The following is a 26053-nucleotide window of genomic DNA, read 5'->3' as shown; positions in this document are numbered from 1 at the left end:
AATTGCCCTTGTCCCCAGTGCTTTTATGGCCCCTAGAAAGGCATCTGTTCCAGCAGGGAGGATTGAGCTCCCCAGGGTAAGTTTTGGGAGCCATGTACAGGCAGAACCCTGGGCTGGAGGCTCCTCACTTCCCTCTGTCTTTCAGAGGCAATGGCTTAGACTACATGGAGTTCCGACTCTGGATTGGCCTACACTCAGCCATCCAGTGCCTTATCCTGGTGGCCACAGATGCCAGCTTTATCATCAAGTATATTACCCGCTTCACAGAGGAGGGATTCTCCACCCTCATCAGCTTCATCTTCATCTATGATGCTATCAAGAAGATGATCGGTGCCTTTAGGTACTACCCTATCAACATGGACTTCAAGCCTGACTCCATTACCACCTACAAGTGCGAGTGTGTTGCTCCAGACACAGGTGAGTGGTAGCCCCAGACATGCCCTGGGCCCCCACCCACTCTCCCCTAGCACCACAGCTCTCTATCAAATGCAAGAGAGTGAACCTTCTTAGGAGGGACTAACTGTTCCAAGGGAGAAAATGCAAGGACTTGACCCTAGTTTGGGAGAGGAAATCAAGGGGTCAGTAGCCCTAATAAGAGCCACAATATCAGTACTGAGGTAATTATAGTCAAGAGGGTACAAGGCCACAGTGGGGAGTAAGGCATGTTTTGTCTCAGTGTGGAATAAGGCAAATCACCCGTGAAGGCCACATTGTCAGGAGTGCTGTCCAAGTCAGAGGTAAATCTGGTACCTAAAGCCTTTCCCAGGCCCACCAGTGCATGACAGCTCTCCCCAACACATTGCTGCCAATGTGGTTGCATACCTTTTAAGATACAAGAGATTGAACTCAAGGTCTTGAGCTTGTTAAGCAGGTGCTCTACCGCATGAGTAATGCTTCCAGCTCTCTTATGGGTTGATTATTTTCAAAATAGGGTCTTACTTAGTCAGGGCTGCCTAGGCTGCAATCTTCCTCCTTGTACTTTCCTATATTTCTGAGGATAACAGGCATACACTACTGTGCCCAATCATTGTGCTCCCCGTGGCTGGGATCACAAGTGAGTGCTACTGTCCAACCATGTATACATTAAGCCTTCTAGAGGCTTCTAGTGTACTCTTAAGTTTGAGACCTTCAGCTCTATTAAAATTTTAATTGGTAATATTGAGCCATTATGGGCTATTAACCCTAGTAAGATTAGATCTGTGTCTTCACAGAGAATACAGGAACTGGAACTAAGACTGGTTAGTTTTGATTAGGAGACTATGGGGAAAAAAGTTCTAGCCACTTAGGAAACTAGAGTGGAAGGGGGAAGCAACTGTGGTTTCTTATAGTCTATGAGGTACCTACTTTCTACTTGCTTCCTTCTCTTACCTGCAAAACCCAGCCCCACCCAGTTCTACTACCATCTTTCTTTGTCACTCTTCCTCATAAAAGCTTATAAGGAGGAACTCTCATTTTATCTCTAATGTTGTGTATATTGTAACTGATTTGTATTCTGTTTATGAATGCTGCAAACACTGATTTGGCTGCTTTCAACCCCAAGTGAGTACCACTTTGTGAATGTTAGACTTTTACAGTATTCCATACTTGAGACCTTGATAGACTCTGCCATGATGTATTTCTTCCATTTTCATCTCATGACTTTCAAATAAACTCTACGAAATTCTTGACACAAAAAAAATTATGGCCCAGGAATGTGGCTTAGTGGTAGAGTATTTGCCTAGCATGCATGAAGCCCTGGGTTTAATTCCTTAATACCACATAAACAGAAAAGGTTGGAAGTAGCACTGTTGCTCAAGTAGTAGAGTACTACCAGCCTTGAGCAAAAGAAGCTCAGGGACAGTGCTCAGGCCTGGAGTCCAAGCCCCAGGATTGGCAAAAAAAAAAAAAAAAATCAATGAGAACTAAAGATATAGCACAGAGGTGGAGAGCATTACAAGGCCCTGGGTTCAATCTTCAACATTCCTCCCTCATTAAAAAAAAAATTTGATCAGCCTAACCCAGAAGTCATCAAGAGGATGTCTGGCCTGAAAATATTATGTAGTGGGGATATGTCTGAAGTCCCCAGGCTTGAGCACTATGAGGACATTCTGAAGCATTTGAGTGGGTAACCCTAGGCTTCCCCCTCTCTCCAGGGAGGACCAGGGTCGCTGGTCCTCCAAAGCCTACTTTTGTGATGAGAAGCCACATCCCCTAGGGAGCTCAGCCTCAGGATGTTTAACCCTCCCCACCAGAAGGAGCAAGGGAGGCTAGATAGAGAAGGAATCATAGAAGAGGCCACATGGAAATAAGAGGACTATGGTTCATCCAGCTTTTCTCACAGAGCTGAAGGAACCCTTAAATGCTCCTTTTACAGTTAAACACTGAGGCTAGGTGAGAAGAGTGAACCTGATTCTCTTTCAGGTCCTAGATCCAGGAAGTTTTCTCCTTGTCTTACAATATAGGGCCAAGTTAGAGAAACATCAAAGCAAATAAGTTCTCACAAGCCCAGCTGACCTTAAAAAAAACACAAACAAGCATATATGAAGTGGGGAAGGGAGATAAACATCGGTGATGGGGATCAGAGAAAGAAAGCTTACTGGGTAGAGCTGGTACCTTTATAGGCTCTGGGCTAGCCAGCCTGGGCTGCCATCATAGCTCCAAGTATAAGCTGAGGGACCCTGGACAATGGGCAAGTTGACCTAGATGGACCATGATTACCTCATCTGTAAAATGGAGTACTGTGGAGATCTTGGAACTTTGCCAATGCATCCCCATAAGTGTTTGGCATGATGCATAGGCTGGCATAGCATTTATTCTCTGAGAATGTTTAAGTGTAACAGTACAGAAATGGGCTTAGTGATCAGTAGGGATTCACAGGGCACATTATTAACCAACTTGTCTCCACATTCTTTATCTCACTTTTAAAAACTGTTTGTCATCAGGCCAAGGCTGTCCTAGATTGTCCCAGCTTCCACCATCCTCTCCTCACAGGGGCAAGGTGGAGAAGGTGAAGAGGGACAAGGCATGATGAGTTGTATTCACAGTGGAAGCCAATCCTTGGCACTAAGGCACTGGAGGGAGATGGGAAAGAGTGGGAGTCTTTGGAAATCATTGACCCTTTCCCATGCTTGTGTGCTCACCTACAGCGAATACAACTGTGTTCAATGCCTCAGCCCCACTGGCACCAAACACCAATGCTTCTCTGGTAAGTTGTTTGCTCTTATATCTCATGTTCACCCATTTCTTCTTGTGGGGGAATGCCAGGCTCGGGTCGCCTCCCCTGGTGTGAGGGTTCAGGCTCTACTTCACTCTAATCGCTCCCTTTCTCACCCTCTCCCCTGGTCACCCGACCCACAGGTAAGGCCAGAGTGGAGTGGAGGGGCTCAGGAAAGACCTCAGGTGCACGGGGCCATACGAGATTGCTTTACCTCCCTCCTTACCCGTGAAGAAAGCCAGGCGTACGTGGATCTCGGAGATGCTTCAAGAGCAAATCTGATTTAATAGGGGAGGGGCTAGCAGCTGATATAGTAGAGGGCGATGAGAGAAGGGGTCATCGACCAGAGAGCTGGCGATAGGCTGGCGAGCTTGTCATAGGACCCCCTCATGAGCTAACGTCACTTGGATAGCGCCACCCCAGGGGTGAAAAGCCCGCAAACGGAGAGCACATGGGCTGGCGAGAAAGTTGGGGGGCTGTTTGCAAAGCCAGTTCTTCTGGTTCCGGATCCAGAGAATTGTGGCCTGCTTCCGCATTCCCCCAGGGCTGGGGGAAGGGCGCTCTCCGTTGCCCTTCCCCCTCAAGGCCAAAGCTGAACCCCAACAGGGGAAGTGGTGAAAAAGTTGGGAAAATGAAACAAACTGATGGCATCCCAGAATCTCAGAGGTCAGCCTTGGGGCACCTGCACACCTTTGTGAATGCTTATTTTTGTTTTATCTTAAGCATAACTGTAAGCACCTTAAAATACGCCTCCTTCTATTAAGTCCATGTACATAAATATAATACTTACAAATGAAGAAGAGGTAGTGGTAAGGATTGGTAAACAGAGCTGCATGCGTGTGTGCGCGCACACACACACACACATACACACAGTCTGTAAGCAAAGCTTCACTTCCAGCTTTCTAGCTGCCTAGGATCCCCAGTTTCCATCCAGCAATTCCATCCTTAGCCCCAAAAAGTTTATTCATGATCCTCTCCCACTCCTAATTAACAAGACCTGTCCTTTGTGTTCCTTTAGTCTCTAGCCACCCTAGGTTGGGTTTATCTTTCCCAATAATGATACATGGTGGTCTTCAGGGACACATGTCTGTCTCAGCCTAAGGGTCTAATGGTGACATGCTGAAATCCAAGTGAAGGTTAGCACTAGTAGGCCTTAGAGGAAATTCGTCAGCTTTTAGTGTTTCTGATGGCTCTTCTAGCACACATCTCAGTTGGCATTCTAACAAAGATTTTCAAAATTAAAGATTTGGGGAAGGAAGAACAGAATCAGGCAGTGCCTATTTCTCAATATCGATTACATGCAAGATGCTGTGTGTACTGAAGGCTAAAAAGACATCTGAGGTGTAGCTCAGATGTCAAGCTCGTGGGGCTTGAACGTGGGGCCTGAACGTGGGGCCTGAACGTGGGGCCTGGGCTCTGTCCTTGAGCTCTTTTGCTCAAGGCTAGCATACTACCACTTTGAGCTACAGCTCCACTTCCAGTTTTTCTGGTGGTTAGTTGGAGATAAGAGTTGCATATACTTTCCAGGTTGACTTTGAACCATGATCCTTAGATCTCAGCCTCCTGAGTAGCCAGGATTACAGAAGTGAACCACTGGTGCCAGGTGCTCAAGTTTACTTTTGATGTGCTTATGGTGATGAACCTGAAAAGTTATGAGATGGCACAAACACAGAACATGTCATACTTTAAGTACAGGCCATATACATGCTTCCAATCTTGAAAGTAGGAAAGAAGACCAATGGAAGAGATCAGCAAGAAACTTATGGAGAAAGTGGAGTTCACTCTGATGTTGAAGATCAGAAAATTGGTCTGTAGAGAAAAGCATATTCCAGGCCAATGGATATCATAGACAGAGGGTTATCTTGTGCAGAGAACCATAAGTGGATTAGTATGGGTAAGATGGAATAACACTGGGAGACTGAATAGGAAATCCTAAGACACAAGTTGGAAACAGACATGGAGCCAGACCTAAAGGACAGTAAAGGAATGATACCTTCAGGGAACATACCACTTTTAAAACTTATGTTTGATTATTTATTTAAGTGGTACTGGGGTTTGAACTGGGGGCTTCATGCTTGCTAGGCAGGTACTATACCCTTGAGCCATGTATCCAGTCCCTTTTGGCTATATTATTTTTAGATGGAGTCTCAAGCTTTTTTTTTTTTCAAATTTTTATTATCAAACTGATGTACAGAGAGGTTACAGTTTCATACGTTAGGCATTGGATGCATTTCTTGTACTGTTTGTTACCTTGGAGTCTCAAGCTTTTTATCAGGGTTGACTTCAAATCAAGATCCTCCCAGCTGTGCCTACCTAGTAGCTGGAACAGCAGTTGTGTGCCACCACACTGAGCTTATTGATTGAGATAAGGATCAGACTTTTTGCCTGGAGTTGACCTTGAACTTTGACCCACCAATCTGTTTCCCAAGTAGCTAGGATTACAAGAGTAAGCCACCATAGCTGGTGGTACTGTGGTTTTGTTTTGGCAGTACTGAGGTTTGAACTCAGGAGCTCATGCTTGCTAGGCAGACACTACTGTTGAGCCTTAACTCCAGCTGTTTCTGCATACAGAAGCTTCCTGGCTCTAGGAGGGAGGTATCAGTAGGACCCATGATAGACTGACTAGGATCTAAGTGAAGGCAACTGAGGAAAGGGCATTGTTTCTTCCTCCTTGCTAGCAAAACCTTAAATCCTAGAATACATTGATGAAATGTGTATGAGCTCCTAACAGTCCCAGGGAGCTGCCTGCCTTTGCTTCCTTGAGTGAGTCGGTCCCCGCAAACACTATTCTGTTGCTGAGGGCTCCATTGTTAGACAGGAGGGCTTGGGACTCTCAGAGGGTGGGCAGGTATATAAACTGTCTAGGCCAATGGGAGGTGGGAAGGACACACATCTAACCCACCAGGAAGTTGCTGACCCTTTCTCCCCTGTGCTTGGTCTCCAAGTACAACCCCCTTAACCTCACAGCTCTGGACTGGTCCCTGCTGAGCAAGAAGGAGTGTCTGAGCTATGGTGGCCGCCTGCTGGGAAACTCATGCCAGTTCATCCCAGATCTGGCACTAATGTCCTTCATCCTTTTCTTCGGGACATACTCCATGACCTTAACACTGAAGAAATTCAAATTCAGCCGTTATTTTCCTACCAAGGTAAGCACACTCTGCAGTTAAGAGGGGCCTACATTCAGACACTGTTAGGAAGGTCCCTGAGGAGTCACTCCAGAAGGTTCTGTCTCATGACAGGATGGACACCCACTTGGCACTGAAGTTTTTACAAGTTAAGAATGAAAATTTTGGATTTGTAGAGAATAGGAGTGCCTTGTCAAGAACGCTTGACTTGACCCTTTCTGTTTTCAGACTTTAATCTTTAGCCTTTTGTGAAGTAAGGCTCATTGTATTTTAAAGTTTTTATCATTGCCCTGATGATTGATGAATTGAAAATATCATTAATTTTCATCTTTAGAAAGTGTTTGTTTCAACTTGTTGTACATTATCTATTGCATTCTTTTTGTGTTCTGGTTTGCAATAGTTTTTATATTATGAGTAGAAACACTTTTGTGATCATATGCATTGCATTTTCTCATTCTGTGGCCAGCCTTTTGGCTATCTTAATGAGGTCTGTTGAAATTCTTAGTTTTACTGTACCCAAATATAGAGAAATTTTCTACAAGGAAAATATTGGACAAAGAAATCTTCCTGTGTTTTCTCCTTAAAGCTTTATTGTTTTCCTTTTCACATTTGATCTACAATCCATCAAAATTGATTTTGATGTACACTTTGAGATGTTTCTTTGTGTTTTTATATAAATAGCCAGTTGTTCTTGTCAGTACTTTTAATATATAAAGACCATTGTTTGTTTCTCCATCATTTTGCAAGGCTTTCTTTGCCATATAGCAAATGTCCCTATATAACAGTCTATGGGTTTTTAAAATTCTATTTGACTGTTGTTTTTTTCATTATTATACCAGTATCAGAGTCTTCAATTCTAGGCTAAAATTTCCCTCTTTGTGTTTTAACAATATTATCTTGGCTCTTGCATTTCCAAGTGAATCATTTTCACTGTCACCAAAATTAAATATTTGTTAGAATGTTGATAGGACTATGTTGATCCTATTTGACAATTTTGGAAGAACTGAGACTGCTGATTTGTGAATATGGTACACTTCATTTATTTTGATCTTTTCTCCATAATGTTTTCTAGGTTTTGGCTCTGAGGTTCAAAACATTTTTGTTAAATGTTTTCCTAGATAGTTGGTTGTTTTGTGCTATTATAAATGTTAATTGCAACTTTAAATCTTCTGCATTTTGTTTGCATCTGAAGTAAAACACTTATTAATCAAAATGCCATTTGCACATGTGAAGTGTGCCATGAGACAGGGTACGTGGAGGAGTTTTCATGACTTTCTCATGGCATCTGCCTCGCATGTGCTCTCCCACAGCCATCTTCAGTAAGTGTTACTATGGCTACCAGTAATAATAAAACCTCTAATATGAATATCTATACTTCCCCAATATTTTAAACAACAAATAAAGGCACACTAGGAAGCTTTACAATATACAAATTCAGAAAAACAGTGTGTATGTGAAACAAATGTGCCCTCAAGTTTCCTCCCTAACTCCCTACTTCTCTCCAAGTCTCCACCTAGTAAAAGCACTTGCAGGATGAAAAGGGGTCCTGGTACATTCAGTTTAGAGATCAATGAGCTCCTCCAATAGAGTTGAGGATAACATGCTCTTCAGAATAGCATTTCTACTTCCAGTACACCACAGGGAAACTTTCACCTATGTGCAAGAATAGCAACACAAGCACTGATTCTAAGAGGAAAAACAAAATCATCAGACTCCATCCCTTAACAGGCAAATAAAAAACAGAAAAATCCTGTAAACATTAAACTATAATGTACACCTACACACACACACACACACACACAGAGAGAGAGAGAGAGAGAGAGAGAGAGAGAGAGAGAGAGAGAGAGAGAGAGAAAGAAATGGGAAAACTAAGAAATATAATTAGAAAATAAAGCAAATTACAGAAGATTACAGACATGTTGGTACTTATATAAAATGTAGCAATGCAGTATTTTGTAGAATATTTTGTTGAGGGATATACATATATTTAGTAAAAGTATAAAGATGTATGGTAATAGTAAACTGTCAAGGATGCCACCAGATGACAGATAAGTGTCAACAGAATGGCTGGAATTTTATTTTTTAAGGTAGATGGATATAGCCAGGTACCTGTGGCTCATGCCTGTAATCCTAACTGTTTAGGAGGCTGAGATTAGAAGAGTCTTGCTTCAAGGATAGTCCTGGTAGGAAAAAGTTTGTAAGATCCCTTATCAACCAGAAGCTAAGCTAGTTAACACAGGCTTGTTACTCTAGTGATCACAAAAAGCCTAAAATAGGTAGATTATAGCCCAGGCATATGCCAGGGTAGGAAGCAAGACCCTGTCTTGAAAATAACCAGCATGTTCGTGTGCGCACGTGCGCATGTGCACTCATGCACACACACACACACACACACACACACACACACACACACACACACACACAGAGCTGAAGATGTAGCTCAGTGGTAAGAGAACCGGCTGACAAGCATAGATTCAGAGTTCAAACCCCAATCTCTCTCTCTTTCTCTCTCTCGGTCTCTGTCTCTCTCTCTCACACACACACACACATATACACACACACACTCACTGAAATGCATAGACATGTATTGTGTCCATATGAAATTGCCTATTTTTGTTTTGACATACAAAACAGTGACCTAGAATACTGTGTCTAGTGAAAGCAATACTATACAGTATTAATACTATAAAGATATTGATGTCATCCTTTACAACCCACTTATAGAAGAAACACACAAGATGCATTTATGGAACAGAGTACGAGTGTTCTCTGCTTTGGCAATTAAAGATGAAAGTGAAAGTGTCACAGGTGGAAGGGGTCAGGAAAGGAGAGAGCAGGTGGCAAGGACAGACCTGGCAATTCTTACCTCTCACAATGTAGAATGAGAGGTTTGGGGAAAAGTTGTAGAAAGAGAGGCTTAGTTGTATAACAGAAAAGTATGAAGGAAACCTGTAGAAGGAACTTACAACTATCAAAGACTGGGAACAAGGGAGTCTTTCACTCCCGTTTCTTACATGGGAGTAGGAAATGTTTCTCTATATTTTTCTATTTCATCCTATTTTAACTGTAATACTAAAATAAATCCATGCAAACACTTTCAAACAAACAAAAGGTTAGGAACGAGGAAGGAGCATAGGAATAATACAAAGGAATCTAAATCCAATCCATAGGAAATGCTTTAATTAGTCTGGGAATATGGCCTAGTGGCAAGAGTGCTTGCCCCTTGTATACATGAAGCCCAGGGTTTGATTCCCCAGCACCACATATATAGAAAATGGCCAGAAGTGGCGCTGTGGCTCAAGTGGCAGAGTGCTAGCCTTGAGCAAAAAGAAGCCAGGGACAGTGCTCAGACCCTGAGTCCAAGGCCCAGGGCTGGCAAAAAAAAAAAGAAAAGGAAATGCTTTAATTAGTAAACCAAAAGATAAAGCTATAAGCATATTTAATAGACATGGAAAAAAACCTCCCACCACTAAAAACAAGCAGACATAAATAATTGTGTCTATAAGGTAAGACTCAAGTGAGGAAAGGTAGAATTAGAGACTTCCCTTTTCATTTTTTATGCTGTGAATTTTGTTTTTTATCAGTTCCATATTACATAATAACAAATTGAAAAGGGAACAGAGAGTGTCAGAAACCAAGTCAATGGGCTACCCACCTGCTTTTGCCCTTTAAATTGCTTTTTCTGGAAAGATAAAAATTTTAAAGATAGCAAGCTGAGCACTGGTAGCTTATGCCTATAATCCTAGCTACTCAGGAGGCTGAAATCTGAAGATTGCAGTTCAAAGCCAGCCTGGACCGGAAAGTCCATTAGACTCTTCTTTCTAATTAACCACCAGAAAAAATCAGAAGTGAAACTGTGGTTCAAATGGTAGAGCCTTGTCTAAAAAGCTCAGGGATAGTACTGAGGCCCTGAGTTCAAGCCCCAGGTACACACACACACACACACACACACACACACACACAGCAGGAAGGAATGGGGGACCCTTTGCTTTGAGACTTCTGTATGTGGAATTGATGAGAGAGGGTATGGAACAGGTGTCAGCCGACAGTGATTCAGAGAGGGCAAGGAGGCCAGGTCTAGGACTGGAGTAGGACTGGCCTCCTGAAAACAGGAGAGAGGCTAACGACTTGATGGACAGAAGGTCTGAGAATCGCCAGGGGGTCCTTTTGGAATTGAGGGACCTCTTTTTTTTTTTTTTTTTTTTTTTTTTTTGGCCAGTCCTGGGGCTTGGACTCAGGGCCTGAGCACTGTCCCTGGCTTCTTCTTGCTCAAGGCTAGCACTCTGCCACTTGAGCCACAGCGCCACTTCTGGCCATTTTCTGTATATGTGGTGCTGGGGAATCGAACCCAGGGCCTCATGTATAGGAGGCAAGCACTCTTGCCACTAGGCCACATCCCCAGCCCCTCTTTCTTAGCCTTTGTTATATTTGTTGGTCATATTTGGGTAAGGGGGCTGGGTTTCCTCTGGATTCAACCTTTGCCCTCACCTCACCTACTGCTGAGTTCAGTTTGTCACACCAGTACATGTCATCAGGGCCATATACATCCTAACAATACATACCACATCCCAACCACTCTGTACACACCTAGCTCACTTGTGCCTCTCAAGGTAGCTGTTGTCATTATCTGTCTCCCAAAGAAGGAAACTAAAGCTCAGAAAGATACCATGTTCCCCCAAGGCCACAGCCAGCAAGGGGCAGAACCAGGATTTGAGCTTGAGCCTGCTGACTTGGGAGCCCAGCCTGGATGGAGCACTGCAGGTTTTTCACTCACTTGCTCCTCATCTTTTGGCAGGTCCGAGCCCTCGTGGCTGATTTTTCCATTGTTTTCTCCATCCTGATGTTCTGTGGAATTGATGCCTGCTTTGGTCTGGAAACCCCCAAACTGCACGTGCCTAATGTCATCAAGGTTTGCCCCAATACCACTCTGGACACTCACTCTGTTCGCCCATTAGCTGCAGAACCTTTCTTCTCTATACTCACCAAACTTTCTTCCCTCAGCCAAGAGAACCTAATGATGTTCTGTGTGCGTTCCTCTCCTGCCCAGCTTCTGTGGGGGTGGTTCCTTGATAGGTGGGTAGGGAAAAATTCACTATAACATCTTACTATGTATCTCTGGAGTAGAGAAGATGCTGGAAACTACCCTCCATCCCAGTTGAAGCCTCTGGACTTTTATTTGAGGGTTTCTGGATCTCTGTCTTGTGGCCACTAGCTGGGCCAATTGGGATTTGTTAAAGAGGAGTCCTTAGAACAGTAGCATTTTCACTTGGGAAAATGTTAGAGATGCAAAAATCTCAGTTCTGCATCAGACTTTAGGAAACTAGGGCAGAGCTCAGCAATGTACATTTTAATAAACCCTCCAGGTGATTCTGGGCATACACAAGTTCAGAACCATAGCTTCAGAAATTTCCCACTAGCCTAGAGTTTACCTACTAATCCAGAGCTGGTGCTGTGGTTGGCTTATAGCTAAGCTCAAGTCTGGTTGGTTACCTTGCAAGTGTACCAACCATTTAACTAGGGCAGGGAATTCAAACTTACTCTCCCTACCTTTTCAGTCTTTACCTTTAAGATATTATACTTATTATATATGTTCTTGGAGTAACTTGAACACATTCTGTAGAACTCATGTTGGCTTCATGCTGTATCTCTCATAAATACAAGATAAATGTCAGCTTCTTCACAGATAACTCCTTATCCTCAACATGCAGTCTGAATTGATGTTTGATGTTTTAGAGACAGTTCTACAATGGTCCTCAGACAAGTGAAAAGTCAGACACTGGGCCCATAAATGTGTTATTCTTGCTTTTTGGGGTCTCTTGCTTGTTCTTTTGCAATTAGTAACTGCATATTCCTCTCTTGGCTGCCCTCTGAACTTCCCTGCCTGTTTTCCAATCAACCCCAGATGCAGCTAAGTATCCCTTGGTTCTGCAGACCCCGGCTGTGTTCATGCTCCTTCCCATGTCTGTCTGCCTGCTTTCATGATCTCTTTAAACTTGCACATGCCTAATGTTTGTAAGGAAAATATTGTACCTGAAACATACACCCAGGTGGGAGAGTGGGCTGGCAATCAAGTGCCTGGGACAAGGGAGAGAGGAAAGGGCCCTCTCCATTTGCTCCACCCAGCCCACAAGGCCTGACCGAGGCTGGTTTGTGGCCCCTTTTGGGAAGAATCCGTGGTGGGTGTACCTGGCGAGCATCCTGCCCGCCTTGCTGGTGACCATCTTGATCTTCATGGACCAGCAGATCACAGCTGTCATTGTCAACCGGAAGGAAAACAAGCTGAAGGTAAGGCTGGTGTTAGGAGCAAAGCCAGGATGAATGACAGTAGGAAATGATGTTTCTTTTCATAATTTGAGCAAAGAAAAGTTCCCACTTTAAGTGGATGGAATGGGTGGAACATGCCTCTCAAACAGAGTCATGGTGGTGATTTCATCTGATCACCAGACCTAGCCCAAGTTAGACTACTGGGCATAGGCCCCTTGCCTCTCCTAAAGTGCCCCTCCACCTCTGTATCTCTTGACAATTAACTTGGACATCTAAGAAGATGCTAAGATGGGAATAGGTCTTAAATCATGAGGGAAGCACTTCTCTAGTCAGCCCTTCTTCCCCCACCAAAACTCCCCTCCTTGACTATGGGTCTGAGAAACTCAGGCTACCTGTCCTACCCCACTCTAAGGTTGGTATAAGGTCTGCCCTATTGGGGGGCCCTTGTCCAAAAACTGTAGATACTGTGGTTTCTGGGTGGAAGCAGTGGCCTTTTCCCCAGGAAACCAAAAGCCAGAACAGGAGCCTTTCCAAGCCTAAACATCCCCTCCTCCATTACCTGAATCCTTAACCTGGCTCACCCTTTAGCAAGGTGGCAACTGAAGCCACCTCTGGGAGTGATGAGACCCAACTCTTCTGAAGTCCCCATCAAGAGCACCTCAAAGTACACTCTGGAAGGCAGGGAGACCCCTTGAACCCTATTCTGTAACATGGCTACATTGAAGAAGAGTAAGTTTCCAGAGGCTTCTCCTTTCTCTTGTCCCTACAGAAAGCTGCTGGCTACCATCTGGACCTGTTCTGGGTGGGCATCCTCATGGCACTGTGCTCCTTCACGGGGCTCCCTTGGTACGTAGCTGCCACAGTCATCTCCATCGCCCACATTGACAGCCTCAAGATGGAGACGGAGACCAGCGCCCCTGGGGAGCAACCTCAGTTCCTGGGGGTCAGGTAGGAAGGGGCAAGGCATAAATTGAACAGGAGAGACCAGCTGCAGGAAAAGTGGTGTTACTTACTATCAAGGATATTGGGCAAAAGGCCCCTCACTCTGACAGCTCAGGAACTGCAGAGACAGGAGTGATGACCTAAAGGGAGAGAAGGAAAGAAGGAAGAATTCAGTTCAGAGTGGTGCTTTTTGCTCAGTAGTCTCCCAGTAGTGTACATGCCCATAAATACATTTGACCTCAAGAGAGTCTCACCTAACAGGTTATGCTAGAGCCTTTACCTGCCCTGCACTTTATCTCTTTCTCCAGGCCCCAAGGGCCTATGGTGCTTTACTGCTCTGCTCAATCTCTATTTAGAAAGCTTTCTTGGGTCTACCCCATTACCAGGCCTGTGGCCCTGGCTTGTATCTGTTTCTTCCCTTGTCTCAAATCGGGTCTCCAAGCTATTTCAGGAATGAAGCATGTCTTCTACCCACACCAAACCCTGGCATTTCCCTAAATGACTTCCCTGGCAACTTCTCCATTATGCCTTTTATCCTTATTTGGGGTCTTAGGACTAGATAAAATAGTGCCTTTGAATGACTGGACCTAAGCAATCTGTTCCTGGAGTTCAGGGCTCCAACCTAGGTTGTGCCAAGGTCTGGACATTCAGGCAAACCTACTTCTCCCAGCCCTGCTCTGGCAGCAGATGTGTCTCTACCCCAGATCTTTACCAGTCATGGCTCACAAGAGTGAGGCGCTTATCACCAAACAGCAGGGTAATAAATGCTAAATATCACAACAATCTCCTTGCATACATGCTATTACTACTTTCATTTCTTTGGCCCATCTTGCCTGATGCCACATGATAAGTAAGTAGCAGACTAAGTTTCAAACCGAGTCTGATAACTTAGGCACCCCAGCTATTAAGCAGTATTCTGACCAGTCTCCCTAAGGTACCTACAAAATACCCTGGCCTTGGTCAGTGGACTCCCTGTCTCCCCTTTGAGGGTCAAAAGAGTTTCAGGCTATCAGAGAGAGCCCAATGGAGCTCTTTGAGGCCATGACTTTGGATACAATTTTCAGAGCCCACAGGAAAACTGGGGGCTAGAAATTGTCACTGAGCACCTGGTGGGTCACCTCTGATAGTGTGCTGCTCTCCTCTAGGGAGCAGAGAGTAACTGGCATCATTGTTTTCATCCTGACGGGAATCTCTGTCTTCCTGGCTCCCATCCTGAAGGTAAGGCTTTGCACCCTACTCCTGGCCACATTGCCTGAAAATCATATCAGATCAAAACCTCCTCCAGCCTCAACCTAGTCTCATCCACCCAGCAACCACGCTTACCTTCCTGGAAGACATTCATTGTTCTCTCAGGCAGTTCTACCAAGTTTTGTCCCTACTTAGATCAAGAACTTCCTGAGCTGAGTGTATCTATGTTGTGGTTTGTGGCTGCTCTTCCTTGTTTCCGCATTTTCTGAAGTTTAAACTTTGCAGCAGAAAACTTCCCAAGTTCCTCTAAGCTTGTCATCTGCTCCTCTGTCTCAAGTGACTTGAGTACATAAGTGAGCTTTTCCCACACAGTTTGAAATTCCTCTTGCTCATGTCCCACCAGGCCAGTTGGAAGAAACTATGTACAGTAAGGATACCTATGAGGTGTATGTCCCCCCGAACCATCACTTTCTGGTCAAGAATGGGGCATTCCCACGAGGACTCTCCACTCTGTCCTCCACTGAATGCAACCACCAATCAATGGCCCTTCCCCTCCATTAATGCCATGTTAGTGGCCCAGTGCTTGCTGAGCATGTGCAAGGCTATATGTTCAATACCCAGTACCACATTAGACTTCTTTCTTGAGTTAAGGTACTAAGGTAACATGTTGTACCATTTTCTTCCTTTGAATATTGCAAAACAGCTCATGAGTGGGAACTTGTGAAAAAGACTGAAAAAACCTAATTGTAATTGATTCAAAACATATTTCTGGCTCAAGAATTGATTTTGGCATACTGGAGCAGAATGTATAAGGTTGCCTGACTTTAAAGGGATGTTTTTGTTGTTCAGGAAACATATCACTCACAGATGGGCAGGCATTTTATTTATAAAGTTATTTGTTTGTTTGTTTTAGTGTGCTAGTGCTGAGGCTTGAATTCAGGGCCTAGGCACTATCCTTGAACTTTTTTACTCAAGACTAACACTCTACCACTTGAGCCACAGCTCTACTTCTGGCTTTTTGCTGGTTAGTTGAAAATTAAGTATCTCACAGACTTTCCTGCCCTGTCTGGCTTCATGAACCTTGAACTCAAACTCTTGATTAGGTAGGATTATGGATGGAGCCCCTGGAAGCTGGCTAAGTTATTTTAAATGACAAATGAATATTTAATTTTGTGGAAAGGGCTCCAAAGAATCATTGTGTATATCAGTCTTCATACTTACTGTCTGACAAGCATTCCTGTCCACATAAAAACAACAACCCCCTTGCCTAAGGATAGGATACTTTAGTAGTCCAAAGTTTCTATTAACTCGTGTCAGAAGCTCCTGAGTCCCTTGATAGAGACTCAGGCCTCAGGAGATCCCAGGGCTCTGCCCCAGCTGTTAGTGTGTTCAGCAATTCAGCCATTTTACATGAGCTTTTGTGTGGATTTGAATGGAGCACAAAGCAGTCAGAAAATTCCCCTACAGCTTCCCTTCTTTTGTTCCATTTACAACATCATCAATTCTTTTGTGAACACATTTGGTATATCCTGTGTATACATTTTTCTAAGCTTTTGACAGACATTTCATTTCAGTAACTTTTTATTTTATACTAATATTGTCTATCTTCTTAATGTGGATAGCTGCATACAACAATATAATTAAACTAATTGAAATGATGGATGGGGGTTGCAGCTCAGTGGCTGAGTGCTTGCTTAGAATGTGCAAGGCACTGGGTTCAATCCACAGAACCACAAACACAAAAAAGTATGGTTACATTATTCTTTCCTGGGTGACATTTAATAGTTTCACATTTTGACCAACAATGGAAATTTCCTTTCATCTGTAATTTTTGACCCAAATGTTGTAATGCTTTCAAATTATGAACTGAAATTCTACTACATTAATTTATGTATTTATAAAATAGGCTGTAGAAAGGCCCAGATCTGAGAAGATGTTAAGTGACTTTTCCATGAAAGTTTTCAAGGGTTCACATAGGTCCAAATGCTAGTTTAAGGCTCAAAAGAAATAAAATAAAAGCAAAATAAGTCCAAATCATCAGTTATCTAGATGCATGTTGGAGGAGGGCAAACTTCTTGTCTTCATTGTATCAAGATCTTGTCAATGTAGCCAAAAATAGGTGGATAGAGAGCAAGCAGTTGGTGTTCTCCCTGAGGAAAACCAAGGCCTGAAGAGGCAAATAAGTCCTCCTGCCTATCTTAGTTTATATAATAAAAATGTTTATTGTTCTGTGAAAAAAAGTTAAGTGATTAAAGTATTATCACTAGATGACACAAGTACCAAATATCATATTAAGGAAAAAAATCTGATGTAGCCAGTTCAACAAAACATAACTTAATGAACACACAAGGGCCTAGATTTAATCATCATTTATTTCCAATCAATATACCCTCTTATAAACTTTATTTAACTTTTGTAACTGTATGTTTGTTTGTCATGCTAGAGAGAGGTGAGTGTTAGACCCATAGAACTGATACTGGGAGCTGTGGCTGCAGCTCCAGTGGTAGAGCACTTGCCTAACACATACAAGGCTCTGAGTTTTATTCCCAACAAGGATGGAAAGAAGGAAGGAAGGGACATAACACTGGAGAGCTGTTTACTCAACATGACACTGCAGTTGAAATACTTCATTCTTATTTATGTTACCAACAGGGGAGTTGTCTTGTTGATACTGTGAATTATAGAGAGTGTACATTGGGTTCTATTTACCAGTTTTATGTACCTGTATAGCTTTTTTTAGTGCACTTATTTTCTGTTTTCTTTTGTTTTGTTCTGTTTTTGCCAGTCCTGGGCTTGGGACTCAGGGCCTGAGCACTGTCCCTGGCTTCTTTATGCTCAAGCTAGCACTCTACCACTTGAGCCACAACACCACTTACAATTTTTTTCTGTTTATGTGGTGCTGAGAAATCGAACCCAGGGCTTTGTACATGCTAGGCAAGCACTCTACCCCTAAGCCACATTCCCAGCCCCTAATTGCACTTCTTTCTTCTTTTTTTCTTTTACCAGTTCTTTCAATAGAGTTCTATTGAGTATGCTTTACATTTTAGTGTGTATAAAAATCATCGGGTGGTGGATGCCTGTAAACCTTTCTACTCAGGAGACTGAGATCTGATGGTCGTGGTTCAAAGCCGGCCTGGGCAGGAAAGTCTAGGAGACTCTTATCTCCAATTAACTACCAAACCAAGTAAAGTTGTAGCTCAAGTAGTAGAGTGCTAGCCTTGAGCACAAAAGTTTAGGGATGGCAACTACGCCCCGAGTTCAAGCTCTAGGACTGGCACACAAAAAACGAAGGAGGACAAAGAAGAAGATTTGAATTATGATTATAGGACAGTATGAATTATATAATTGCATTTTTGAAAAAGCAAACAAGGGCTGGGAATGTGGCTTAGCAGTAGAGTGCTTGCCTAGCATGCATGAAGCCCTGGGTTTGATTCCTCAGCACCACATAAACAGAAAAAGCCAGAAGTGGCGCTGTGGCTCAAGAGGTAGAGTGCTAGCTTTGAGTAAAAACAAACCAGGGATAGTGCTCAGGCTCTGAGTATAAGCCCTAGGACTAGCAAAAAGGAAAGAAAAAAAAAATCACCATTGTCTCCTGTGTTTGGAAGAAAGGGTACCCACCAAACTTTTAGTGGGTAGTTATGAGTAGTTGTGATTACGTCACTTGCTTCTGTTTTGTTTCACTGTTTTGCTTCATATCTGTGTATGATGTGTGGATTCTAGTACATGTACTGGGCCCTGCTGATGTAGGTTGGCTCACTGAAGGTCATTAGCCCCTGTAGGTGGGCAGCTTTCGGAGACTGAAAGGGGCAGGGAGAGGGACTAGCAGGAATGAGCAGGCAGCAGTGTTAGAGGCTTTCCTAGTTTTCAGAAGCAGTATCTTCAGCCAGACCACAGGGCTAGCTCCTAGCTAGAGAGGAAGCAGTGGTGCCTAGCAACCCCCACCTCCACTCCCACCCCACTGCTACTTCTATTATGGTTCCAGATCTGCTTTCAGACCCTTAGGGCCCCCAGAGACCAGCTCCTCAGCCTTAGTGGCTTGGAGGCATCTTTGTCCAGAGCACATGTCCAAGGACCCACCCCAGAGCCAACCCCAAACTGTCATTTCAGTACATCCCCATGCCAGTGCTGTATGGAGTCTTCCTCTACATGGGTGTGGCATCGCTGAATGGCATACAGGTAAGACTCCCTTCCTGGGCTGATGCGACATAGATCCACCCTCCGTGTCTACTTCAATATTGTGAAGACCTCATTTAAAAATAATAGTAATAATAATGCCATGATTTACTAGGTAAAAATAAGTTTCTGGGTAAAATGTTTAGACAGGTGTCATATAATTTAATTCATATAATTAGATATTTGATCCCCACTTTACAGATGGGGAAACTGAAGCTAAGAATTCAAAACCCAGCTAACTCCAGTGACCGTTTTGCTACACTTGCCCACCCTCCCCGCCCCACCCCCAGAAGATAACCCTGAAAAAGAAAAGATTTTGTTTTGTTTGCCACTAAATCCCAGATGTCTTGACTAGCTTGTGCTGCATTTTCCTTGAATATGTACCATATTCATTGTGCGACTATCTCTAGGGCCCCTCCCCTCCTCTCCTGCAGTGCATCTTAAGGTCTGATCAGGAGTTGCCTCTCTGACCTCCCTCTCAAGACACCTCTTTCCCTAGTCTCAGGTTTCAGCAGGCCTTCACTCACTCACACACACACACACACACACACACACACACACACACACACACACACACCACCCTGTACCCCCACACCCTATCTCCTCAGGGCTTAGCTTGCCTGGCTAAACCCTGCACTGTCCTTGCCAGTTCTGGGACCGCTGCAAGCTCTTCTTGATGCCTGCTAAGCACCAGCCAGACTATGCCTTCCTGCGCCACGTGCCTCTACGCCGCATCCACCTCTTCACCCTTGTGCAGATCCTCTGCTTGGCAGTGCTCTGGATCCTCAAGTCCACCGTGGCTGCCATCATCTTCCCAGTTATGGTAAAGTTGACTCAGATTCCTCTACTTCAGCAGGTTGGACTGTGCAGGTGTCCTTTAAGAGGTCCAGCCTGTACCAAACTGCCTCACTTTCCATTGCCCTTCTCCTTTATCCTACTGAAGGCCTGCCTGCCTGCCTCACTAGAGCAGAACTAGCTTAGAGGTTAAGGACAGGCCAGATACTATGCAACTCTGGAAAGACTGTCACTGTGGCAGGCACCCCTCCGGTGACAACCCAAGTGTGAGGTCACAGCAAAAGCCACTCAATGCCTGTGCTGGGATAGGGATTGGCTTGGGGCTGAAGGACAAACTTAACCTGCAAACAGAGTTCCACACCACCAAACTTCAAGCTCTTCTTAGAAGTAGATTCATACTAAGTAAAAATCCTTTTACCAAGCAAAGTAACTGAATTTGACAAATATGGCATCCCATTCAAGAGCACTTAAAAATAAAGAGAAATAGTGAGGTGTCCTGGGGGAAAAACAGGATCAAGAATTTCAGAACTCAATGACAATATGAAGTTTGAACTGGAGAAAGATATAGAGAACTTCTTTGACCATTGCAAATGTTATAGAATTCTGAAATTCCAAAACAAAGTGAAAGAACCTGGGTACTAGTAGCTCACTCCTGTAATCCTAGCTACTCAGGAGGCTGAGATCTGAGCATTGCAGTTTGAAGCCAGCCCATGCAGGAAAGTCCGTAAGGCTCTTACCGCCAATAAACTACTCAGAAGAAGATGAAAGTGGCTCTGTGGCTCAAGTGGTGGAGTGAAGTGCAGGGACAGTGTCCAGGCTCAGAGTTCAAACCCAAGGACCAGCAAAAAGAAAGAAAGAAGGGAAGGAAGGAAGGGAGGGAGGGAAGGAGGAAGGAAGGAACGAAGGGGAAAAAAACGAAAGAAGGAAGGAAGAAAAAAAAAAGAAAAGTGAAAGTGAAAGAAAACGAATTATGTTGCATCTGGTTCTCCAGATAATTCTTTGTGTGGGAAGCGGCCCCGTCTCATCTGGGGACCACAGTGTGGGGACTAATACTGGTAGAACACATACAGATCTGGACCAGAGGCCAAAGTAAGGACAGATGGATAACTTTAAGGAGCTGGGCCTGTAGGCCAGTGGTAGAGAAATTGACTCTTAGGTCCTGGGTTCAAGCTCCAACACCGAAGAAGAAAAATAAAATACAATAAATAGAACTTTAAATGTGTGATTCTTGGAGTACACATACTTTATTAAGTGATTATTGATCCTGGAAAATTTGAGTTAGATCACCACAGATCAATTCAGCTAGAATCTTCTAGGTAGCTCAAGCCTTAGTATTTTTAGGAAGTCAACAGGTTGTAGCCTGGGTTGAGAATGACCCCCCAAGGAAAGGGAAATGCTTCCTCCTCAACAGCTCATGGGCTTCAGAGATGAGAAAAGGTGGGATAATAACAGTAAGGACAAGCATTTACAGAGTGTTGTTCCCTGTAGTACAAACCAACCCATGAAGTACATCCAGTAATCCTGCTTTAATGATGATGATATAATTGAGACTCAGCATGAGGAAGTGACCCAGACCACACAACCAGGACAGGGAAGAGCAAGAGCCTCACCTCTCCTATGGATTTTTTTTTTTTTTTTTTTTTTTTTTTTGGCCAGTCCTGGGCCTAAGCACTGTCCCTGGCTTCTTCCTGCTCAAGGCTAGCACTCTGCCACTTGAGCCACAGCGCCGCTTCTGGCCGTTTTCTGTATATGTGGTGCTGGGGAATCGAACCTAGGGCCTCGGGTATACCGAGGCAGGCACTCTTGCCCCTAGGCTATATCCCCAGCCCCTCTCCTATGGATTTTTAAAAAAACTTTTTAACTTAAATATAGCCTAGTGACTCAGGAGGCTGAGATCTGGCAGGCAAATCTGAGAGACTCTTATCTCCAAATAACTAGCAAAAAGCTAGAAGTGGAAGTGTCACTGGAGTAGTAGCATGCCAGCCGTGAGCTGAGAGCACAGAAGCTTGAGTTCAAGCTCTAGTAATGGCGCACACACACACACACACACACACACACACACCCCTAGTTTTTAATCTTCTCTACAGAGTACTCTCTTTAAATTGTTTGTCTTAACTAGAAATTTCTAAACTTCCCTTTAAATATTCCAGTTATCCTTCTGGGGTATGACAAATAGAAGAATACCTGCCTGGCAAATGCAAAGCCCTTAGTTCAAACCCCAGTATCTCAAAAACGGAAAAACAATTAGTCCTACTATATTCAGTTTTGTTAAGAGATTGGTAGCACAGAAATGGAGTCAGAGGGACAATGGATCTCAGAGTTTGATCCCTGAGCCACCTGGGAAATGTATTAGAGTTCACATTCTCAACCCCACCCCAGTCCTACTGAACTAGAGATTCGCAGTGGCATCAGCAATCTGTGTCTTAACCAGCCATCCAAGTGACTCTGGAGCAACACTCATGTCTGATAACTACGGATTTAAAGAAAAACTGTGGTTCTCCAACCCATGGTCTTTATCCTGGCTCCCCACTTCAACTGTCACAGGTTCTGTCCCTCTCAGTATCTGGTAACTTGAGGAAAGACTATATTGAGAGAGACTTAGGTGGGGATGAATGGTGGCTTATAGAAAAGGTACCCAGACAAGAGAAAACACTATTCCATGGATTAATCTTTACTAACTGGTAGCTTTCATTTGTAAAAGGTGAGATCACCAGAACAAGGTGGATGAGTTCAGGTCACATTGGGAGACTGGGAGCCAAGCATGGCATAGACAATGGTTTTCTCTGAGCTTCCTCAAAACTTCAGTCTCTCTGTGCACCCACCACAGATCCTAGGCCTTATTATTGTTCGAAGGCTTCTGGACTTCATCTTCTCCCAGCATGATCTGGCCTGGATTGACAACATCCTCCCCGAGAAGGAGAAAAAGGAGACAGACAAGAAGAAGAAAAGGAAAGGAGCCCATGAGGACAGTGATGACGAGGTGGGAAAGATGTGATGCTTGGGCAAAGGGGAGGTCTAGAGACCTTCCCTTCACTTCAACCTCTACCAGGAAGGGGTAGCTTCTCAGGTGGCCTGCAGTAATGCTTGGACTCAATCAAAGCTGAGCTCAGGCTTCTTCCTGCCTTGGTCTGGGGTGCTGAGAGTCCATCTGTTCCTAGGAATTTCTTCAAACAAATAGGGCATCTAATATGCCCCAGGTATTAAGATGAAGCGAGGCAAGAAGCATGTATCTTCACTGAAAGGAGAGTGACATTTCCTACTTGCTTGTTCCATCTACCCCTATTCTCTACCTGCTTTTCCTACATCCCACCCCTAAAACACTCTGTGAGTGTTCTGAAGCGAGTCCTGAAGTTATCGTAAATCTCAAAACATTAGGCAAAAAGATTATCTGGTTCAAATTTCATTACAAATGATGACACAGTACCCCAAAGGGAAGTAACTTACACATGAGCAAATAGCTGACTGTCTAAGAGGGAAATAAAATCATGCCTGGTTTTGACACTTGGTTTCTGCCCACATGTCATCTCTTAATGTCATGCCTGGCTCAATCTGACCTGAACTCATCCACCTTGCTCTAGTGATCTCACCTTTTGCAAATGAAAACTGCTCACAGGCAAATCCTCCTGACTAGTTGGTGGAGCCTAGTCATACTCTGATGGTGGTGACTAGCCAAAACCCCCCAGGCCCTTAATTACTATTCTTTTTCAGGACAGAGATAATTTGGAAAAAGGTAGACTTTGAAAGCAAAGAGGTCAAGTTCTTTAAAAATAAATACTAATTCTTTCATTAGTTCATCCAATAAATATTTGCATAGCTTTCACATGACAGGAACTACACCAGGGTTGGAGGCATGGGGAAAGCATCTCTGCATTATCTGCTATATTCGGTAAAAGAATGAATTCAAGTTACCTAGGTTCATCTTGCACACATCTTTATAGCAACACTGGGAGCATTGCAAAGTTCATTCCCAATGACTGGCTATACAACAGATGAAACATGTTTGGAGTGACATCCCAGGACAAGTTCCTTCTTGTTCCCTGGGTGTCTAGAAAGTGGACTGACAGTGCTCACTGCCCTTTGGGTCTCTAGGTGCTAGCAGCACCCTGACTACTTAGTCTGGATGTGAAGAGGATGGCAGTCTAAACATTGTAGATATATGCATGTTCCATCATGGCAAGAAAGCCAAAATGGTTATGTTGGTGGTGTTTATCAGCTTTTCCCACTGTTTTTCTCCAGCCCCAGTTCCTTCCTCCCTCAGTTATAAAGATTCCTATGGAAAGTGTCCAATCAGATCCCCAAAATGGTATCCACTGCATTGCCAGTAAGTAAAACACCTGGTATTTCTCCTTTCCTATTCACTACTAATCCTCCATCTATTCCCCTAAGGAGCTTCTAAAACCTGCTACTTGGAAGTCCGATATTTTCGCTGCTAGAGGGCTGTTTCTAGACAGAAACCTGGATCAAATGGAATCTCAAAGCACACTCTGAAGACTCACTCCTACAACCAATTTCACTTGAAGCCAAACCCTCATCCTTGCCTTTCCTTTGGTACCACTGACCCCACTTGTCCTCCTGTGAATTGTTTCAGAACACACGAGCCCTGGGGCTGGGAATATGGCCTAGTGGCAAGAGTGCTTGCCTGGTATACATGAAACCCTGGGTTCGATTCCCCAGTATCACATATATCGAAAATGGCCAGAAGTGGCACTGTGGCTCAAGTGGCAGAGTGCTAGCCTTGAGCAAAAAGAAGCCAGGGACAGTGCTCAGATCCTGAGTCCAAGGCCCAGGACTGGCAACAACAACAACAAAAAGAACACATGAGCCCTAATATGACCTGAGCTGTTCATATTTTCGGGGGGGGGGTGGTGTTGAAATGATTGAGAACTCAAATCATTTTTCTGCCTTTAGGGAAACAGGTAGATATCTGGATGGTAAGTCAGAAAGAACCAAAGGTCCCAGTATGAGTCACAAGTACCTGCATGTGCTGAAGGGGTGACTGCTGGGGAAGGATGGGTTGCTTATAGCCTGTGTGAAAGTTTGCCATTCTAACCCTTCCTAACTGGTGGACAGTTGTGTCATGAAGACCACACAGCCCGTCCTGGGAGCCTTTGGAAAGCTCCAGCCTCTGTCTTGACCCTGAGCTCCTTGGCTCTCTCAAAGACAGAGGTTATGGCTGGACTACCTGGGATCCTACCACCACCCTCAGTTCCTTTGAGGATTTCCTAGTACCATTCTCCATCATAAAACTGTAAGATCTTTCCAAGGCCCTCACACTCCTTCCAAGCTCCCATCTGTTTACTTCTTCCATCTTTCTACTCTAGTCCTCCCCATGCCTCACTCCCTTCTAACCAGCTAAGAACCTCCTGGTGAAGGATTGAGCCAGAAGCCACCCATTTCTAAAAGTCTTAGCATTCCTTTTAAATAGTGTTGTACTTAGGGTTAGAGAATTAAAAAAATAAATGGTGGAGGTGGGGTTAGAGAAATAGGATGTTCTCTTTTATTTCACTTAAACTTATTTCACATCTGATACTAAAATTTCCTGCCAGGAAAAAGATCTTCCAGTTGGAGTTACTCACTCTGATTCTTCCTTCAGTGGCTCAGAACTTGATCGAAGGTAAAGGCTCAGAATGGGATCAGAGACTCCTGGGTGTTAGATAAGAGACTAAGCAATATCTAGAAGGTCGCGGGACTAGGATTTCACACTATGGATTTTGGGGATGATCAATCAACCTTATAAGAAACAAATGAGTCTTCTTATGACATCCACAATGTGGTTAAAACACACAAAGGCATTCAACTTTAGTAAAGAGACTTACTACAAATATTACATGGAGTATTGAAAGTAAACATTGGAAAAAATAAAACTAGACATAGTAAAATTGGACATAGTTTAAGTACCTATTACTGAAAGGCAGAATGAATGTATGTTAAGGATCAAAAGACCAGGTTCTCGAATACTGCATGGAATAAAAAAACAATGTCTTATCAAAGATCAGAAACATAAATCTAACAAGAAATAAAGATTAAGTGGAGCTAGGAACAGTCAAGAAAGGATTTAAGATCCAGATGCTAGAAGCTCCCAACCAACAATGTGATTACTTGGTATAAATGATCAAAATTTAAACATGAGCCAGGTGCTGGTGGCTCATGCCTGTAAACCTAGCTACTCAGGAGGCTGAGATCGGAGGCTCTCAGTTCAAAGCCAGCCTGGGCAGGAAAATCCATAAAACTCTTACCTCCAATTAATCACCAGAAAACTGGAAGTGGTGCTGTGGCTCAACGTGGTAGAACACTAGCCTTGAGCTGAAGAGCTCAGGGACGCGAGCGCCTAGGCCCAGAGCTCAAGCCCCACGAGCCCCACGACCGACAAAAA

At 43.9% G+C, this 26053-nt stretch overlaps 1 protein-coding gene across 1 annotated transcript in view; it reads left to right on the top strand.

Moving 5' to 3' along the window:
• Slc4a5 (solute carrier family 4 member 5) overlaps positions 1–26053 on the top strand; it is an 80737-nt gene that overhangs the window by 52164 nt on the left and 2520 nt on the right. The window contains exons 14-25 of the mRNA XM_048352771.1: positions 146–417; positions 3126–3184; positions 6139–6339; positions 11114–11227; positions 12442–12603; positions 13352–13530; positions 14670–14742; positions 18820–18888; positions 19535–19708; positions 22508–22660; positions 23917–24001; positions 25227–25294. Coding sequence (XP_048208728.1) covers positions 146–417; positions 3126–3184; positions 6139–6339; positions 11114–11227; positions 12442–12603; positions 13352–13530; positions 14670–14742; positions 18820–18888; positions 19535–19708; positions 22508–22660; positions 23917–24001; positions 25227–25261 — 1576 coding nt within the window. The 3' untranslated portion in view covers positions 25262–25294. The remainder of the gene's footprint in view (positions 1–145; positions 418–3125; positions 3185–6138; positions 6340–11113; positions 11228–12441; positions 12604–13351; positions 13531–14669; positions 14743–18819; positions 18889–19534; positions 19709–22507; positions 22661–23916; positions 24002–25226; positions 25295–26053) is intronic.

The sequence above is a fragment of the Perognathus longimembris genome, chromosome 8 (genome assembly GCF_023159225.1).
Source record: "Perognathus longimembris pacificus isolate PPM17 chromosome 8, ASM2315922v1, whole genome shotgun sequence".
Lineage (NCBI taxonomy): Eukaryota > Metazoa > Chordata > Mammalia > Rodentia > Heteromyidae > Perognathus > Perognathus longimembris.
This window is presented reverse-complemented; position numbering and strand designations above follow the sequence as displayed.